The sequence below is a fragment of the Liolophura sinensis genome, chromosome 9 (genome assembly GCF_032854445.1).
Source record: "Liolophura sinensis isolate JHLJ2023 chromosome 9, CUHK_Ljap_v2, whole genome shotgun sequence".
NCBI lineage: Eukaryota > Metazoa > Mollusca > Polyplacophora > Chitonida > Chitonidae > Liolophura > Liolophura sinensis.
This window is the reverse complement of record NC_088303.1, coordinates 36,467,586-36,473,315: the sequence shown is the minus strand read 5'-3', so window position 1 is coordinate 36,473,315 and position 5,730 is coordinate 36,467,586. Positions and strand designations below refer to the sequence as shown.

Below are 5,730 nucleotides of genomic sequence, written 5' to 3'. Positions count from 1 at the left end.
AATAAATCCATGCAGAGCTATAACAATTAATAACAAATCAAACGAGTGTAAGAACTTATGTTTTTAGGTGGTTTCTTAATACTTCAAGCTGGATTTACACATCGATACGTGAAGTTTTCAACAAGATTACTTGAAAATATCATATAAAAGACTACAGTGTAGAGGGCAAATACATGGAAGTGTGATGCTTGGCAAACTGTCATACATGTTAGCCGTGAAATCCGGAATCTTGTAAGTTTACCTCAGTCAGATTCATGTGTATATGATTGAAAAGTAGTAACGCTCCCTGCCACCATTGCTTACGCAGATTAGATTGAAACATGCAGTAAAAGGAGCAATTTATTAGACGTCACATCCTCTGTTCGCTCCAATTTATTAGGCGTCACATCCTCTGTTCGCTCCAATTTATTAGACGTCACATCCTCTGTTCGCTCCAATTTATTAGACGTCACATCCTCTGTTCGCTCCAATTTATTAGACGTCACATCCTCTTTTCGCTCCAATTTATTAGACGTCACATCCTCTGTTCCCTCCAATTTACTGGACGTGGCATCCTCTGTTCGCTCCAATTTATTAGACGTCACATCCTCTGTTAGCCCCAATTTATTAGACGTCACTGATCGAGATTAACCCAAAATGCTGTTGTCATCACCTTTAATGAGTAAAACCAGATATGGTACAAATCCGTGTCATATAAAGGACTACAGCAAAGAGTAAAACCAGAGAAATGAAGACAGTGGTGTAACTGGCAATCGGTCACCGGTGAAATCCGGACTGCAGTCACTTTACCTCAGTTCTATACCGACTGATCTTGTATACTCTTAAAAGTAGCGAATTAGAAGCCCTCCACAGCAGCATAGCTGAATTTCAACTATGTGAAAAAATGCAACAATGTTAGTTGCAATTTATCAGGCATCACTGGTGCAGGCTCATTATACCTATACTCTTGAAAATTTCACCATGCACTTATACTCTCCATGCAGAATTGTAAAATCATTTCTATCATAGAAACAAGTGAATGATGTCTTGACACTTTAGTTTATCACTAGATTCTATGACCATCCCTTCAGCTCTAACAACGTACACATATTCATATGTTTATCCGACAATATCCCGCAAGCCTATCAGCGGTAATTCGCTATCGTATAAACTGTCGTTTTGATTTGTCTCTTTACACTATCTACAGGTGAGGCCCAAAGCTATGGAACAATTGCATTCAAGTTATAAATCTTTCAATTTTAATAAGAATGGATATAATCGAAAATGATGCCATTTTAATTTGGCTCTGTTCGCGTCTAGCATGTTTGTATATATACAACAATCTATATATTATGTAAACAAGTGCGTCTAACATGTTTGTATATGTAAAACAATCTATATATTATGTAAACAACTCTGGTGAAGCAGTGGAATGGTCTACCGTTATATTTAATTATAAATGATATTATAGAGACGCTTGTAAATCCACATGTTACCGATTGCCGTAGTTGAAGTACATAATCTTTGCGATTTCATCATCTGTCTGTGTAGACCTGATCAGGCCGAGTAATTAAGAAGCTTTGCTAATGATTGCTTTAATTCTTAAAAGTCATTAGTGAGTGACATATCCTCTGTAAACTGAACAAATTCCGGGGAGGCTAGAAACATAACCAGGAATTTAACAGGGGCGTGAAAAATAACTGGCTTTAAACAATCGACTCTAGGTTTCTCTGACGCTAAATGCAGCGGGGAAGAAAGGGCTTTAACGCTGTTTGCACGCCGCTTCAGCCGTATTTACCGTCTCCAGAGAGGATCGGTTCAAATCACTTAATGTTTTTGTACGTCTTCAGTCACTGAAGTATCCCAAGTGGAAGGCGCCACCTGCTAAATAGTCATGTTGATAGCCTCTGGAGCGGCGTTGGGTAAAGACAAGAGCAATCTCGAAGACCCTAACACGAATACAGTCTGTTTGGAACGATTCAGAAACGTTTCCAAGACGTTTGTAAACATGGCCTAAGGCTGTTGTTGACGTCAAGACATTTTACAGAGAGATGTCCAAACACCTTCAGCCGTGGAATCTCCCGAGAACTGAGACAGACGGACAGCAAGATGGCGGACGCTTTGCCCTTACTGGTACACACTCAGCGTAATTATCGCTTTGAGGTCTTTTTTCTAGAGAAATTCTGCTTCCTTTGGCCAATAGTTGCAGGGCTAACACCATAACAGTTTCGAGTGGGGGAAAGAGCGTTGAAGGGTTAGTCTTCAATCGGTAATAGTTCATTGGCGCCACCCTTTCAAACAGGTCCAAAATCCACTTATCCATTCCAAGTATTGTGAAACAGAGATAGAAAATCGACTATGATTACGACGTGCTTTTTACCTAAGGTAAATGCGCGAACAGATGACGTAGAAGAGATGTGGAGAGGTTTGTCAAGCAGACATCTGGCATTGCGTTACCTTTAGTCTTCCACTTCACACAGCAGGTCACCTGATCAGCTGCCAGTCGAGAAAGACTAGCTTACATCCTGGCAACCTCAGTAGCTACAAAGCATTCTGGTCGTTGTGATGAACTTGTACACGTGTGCTTTTGTTCAAGATTTAAGCAGAACAGTTCAATATTGCTGGAAATGGTGGAGATGTAGGGATTCCTCTGTAATGAACAGACACACCTATGAAAATGAAATCTCCACCCTGATTAATATTTAAATTATGATAGTAATGAACGGGTCTGTTCTATTCATAACATAACTGGCCCAGTGTTTATTTGTTGACATCAATACCAATGCCAATGTTTTGTGTGATTAGAGAAAGCGTCATTAAGACGAGATTTGAACGTGGATCCCCTGATCAGAAATCTAGCAGTGTAACCAACCGAGCTAAGGGGAAGTTCACGCTAGCTTATGTAAGTATAAGTACGGAAAACCTGGCTTGTCTGCATGCAGACTTTTGTCAGAAAGGCTGTCGTTAGAGCTGTCGTCGGAGGTGTCGTTAGAGCTGTCGTCAGAAGTGTCGTTAGAGCTGCCGTCAGAGGTGTCACTGGAGTTGTCGTCAAAGCTGTCGTCAGAGCTATCGTCAGAGCTATCGTCAGAGTTTGCCCGCGCTGTTCTGCCTGGTGTTGTCGACCCAGAAATCTGATTGCCATCAAATACGGTGATATATATTTCAATAAATTCGTACCGTCCTGAACTTCTATGTTGACGTGACCACTCTTGTTGATGCGATTGCACATGTTTTGATGCGTCCAGACAACGGTGGATTAACTCAATGGGTCAGTCATACAGTCATGGAGTTTATAAGCACGTTAAGCGTGGGCAGCTGAATGTTCATTTCTGACGTATAGACGGGCTTGATTATTTACGGTACTTCGATGGAGTCGTCATCAGGAAATCGAGAAACATTAGCTTGCGCTGATCTTATCTAAGGAAAACCTACTCAGCTAAAAGTTTATCATGGCGACAAGTTAATCATTATCGGTGACGGGCTGGAAACAGTAGTGAGCCCTAATTAAAGACATACGATACAGCCAACCGGAAGGGGATGGGTCACGTGATCATGATGTGTTGTGCGTCTACAACCCGGCATGGGTGACACTCGGTGTCACCTGGTTCACGGATGGATAGCAAATGGAAGTATGCCGTTGATGTTCAATCAGCGCCGGGACGATTGATCGCTCCTTTGATGGGTGGACAGTGGTGTCCAATTACTGCACAAAAAAGGCTTCATCTATCACATTGTGTTTGCCAGTCGAAGCTAGACATGTTCACCGTAAATTTTGTCTACGCCTTTAAAGTGCATAACTGGGAATGCTGCCTTTGGCGTAGTGCAGCCATTTAAAACACGTTTGAATAAAACAAAGCTGACAGATCAATAGACATTCTTGTAAAGATACTATCATGATGTTTTTATTTTCCTATAAAAAGTATTGTACAGTTCCATCATTAAAGACATCATTGTTTGAGACGTTTACAAAGCCAACATTGCTTTCAGTTGCACTCACAGCAGACGGAAAACAATGTTCGGAAAACTTCGAACCACATGTTTTGTACGTATCTGTAGAGCAAAATTTTTAGAATACGTTGGCTGATTTCAGGTTTGTGCAAACATGATTTGACACCAGTTTACAATGTTTAAAAGTTCAAAGAGTTATTGGTGATGGTTACATATGGTTGACAGTTCGAATCCAGCTTCTTTCGAATTGGTGGAGTCTTTCCTCAAAAATAGTTTGTCAGTAACACGGCAAGGTGCGATGGTTTTGAGCGCTGACTGCTCAGTTTTCCTCATTCAATAACAGCCCTGAGTACCACAGTTGAAATAAAGGAAATAAACAATTATTAAAGTATTAAACAAAAGTAATAAATATTCAGTCCAATCTTCTTATGTGATACAAGGCACTTGCAGCCGACACGCGCCTTTAGCATGGAGCCCATAATCGCAGAGAGTCATCGTTTGGCAGCGCGTGTGTCAGTTGATACATGTAACACTCATCACAAACACATTCGAATTTTGCTTGGCCTTTAACATCTGTAACATATTCAGAATGTTGTTTGTTTATTGTGTTGGCTTCCCCTGGAAACCTCATTTTCCAATGGGAAATACTTCGAATTAGCAATATAGGTTTTTCCTAAGACTTTCGAGGCAAAAGTATATAACTCCCAAAGCAGCAGCCCATGGAAGACTTTTAACCGGAATACGCACGATTTACATACAGCATCGACACTCCTTGTTCACAAAGTGGCGTTTGGAGATAAATGTAGCTGTCTAAAGACGTTTATGTATATCTCATATAACTCTTATCAATGGTCTTAAAGAAAAAAAGAATATGTATTGAATTTTACGCTGTTTGTTTGTTTTTGTTTGTTTCTTTGTTTTTTGTTTATTTACCTATAATAAGAATACAAATACATACAAAAAAGTAAGATAAAGAAAATATAACATTAGGCATTTAGAATTATAAACAAATTTTTGAATGACTGCGAGATGGAGAAAGTCCGAGTGAACTTGTTCTTTCCCGATTTCATGTAAATACTTGTCTTTGATGGATATCTCCATCAGATATCGAACTTACCTTTACGCGTACAATACGCAGCACAAACAGATCTGCTGGGCTATGTTTCGTTATAACCGATGGCATGTTATGTCTTGCCTTTGCAATGGCGCCTATCAAATGCCACTATACCTGTTAGGCCTTTCTTTCGAAAGTTAATCGAATATTTTAAATTTGTTTCTTTATTTGGCTTCTAAGCTGAACGCTCTGAAAGTTCTTGCTCCGAATATTGAAATTATTCTTTCGGGCAGTATTTTTGTCCTTTTTGTAGAAAACTGCAAATCTGTCAGCAAAATACAGATATTGTCTTTCAGGGTTTTGAATTTTGAAGTTTGTTGTTAAACGTGAAGTTTGTTGTTAAAGGGACCGGTGGTTCCGAATTTACTTTTTCGTCTGCGTTTGTAATTCCACAAGTTTTTAAAGGACATCACTCTATTTCAGATAGAGAAAATTAAGCCCATTTATTTAACCTACACACTTATATTCTCTTAAACTGTTCATGATTTATCAAAACTTGGAGTAAACCACTACTAGATACTATAGGTGGAGGACACCGGAGGACTTGGAGCAAACCACTTTCCTTCGCCACAAATCTGATACTATAGGTGGAGGACACCAGAGGACCTAAAGTAAACCACTTTCTTTCCCCACAAATCTGATACTATAGGTGGAGGACACTGGGGAACTTGGAGCAAACCACTTTCCTT

The 5,730-nt window shown here is 39.8% G+C and overlaps 1 protein-coding gene across 1 annotated transcript; it reads right to left on the bottom strand.

Annotated features, from left to right (window-relative positions):
- Positions 1-308: 308 nt before the first annotated feature.
- Positions 309-5,110, bottom strand: LOC135475826 (dentin sialophosphoprotein-like). The gene is made up of 3 exons (XM_064755766.1): positions 5,045-5,110; positions 2,924-3,110; positions 309-616 (listed from the first exon to the last, which is right to left on the bottom strand). The coding sequence occupies exons 1-3, from the start codon at positions 5,108-5,110 to the stop codon at positions 309-311; spliced, it is 561 nt and encodes a 186-aa protein (XP_064611836.1).
- Positions 5,111-5,730: the final 620 nt, after the last annotated feature.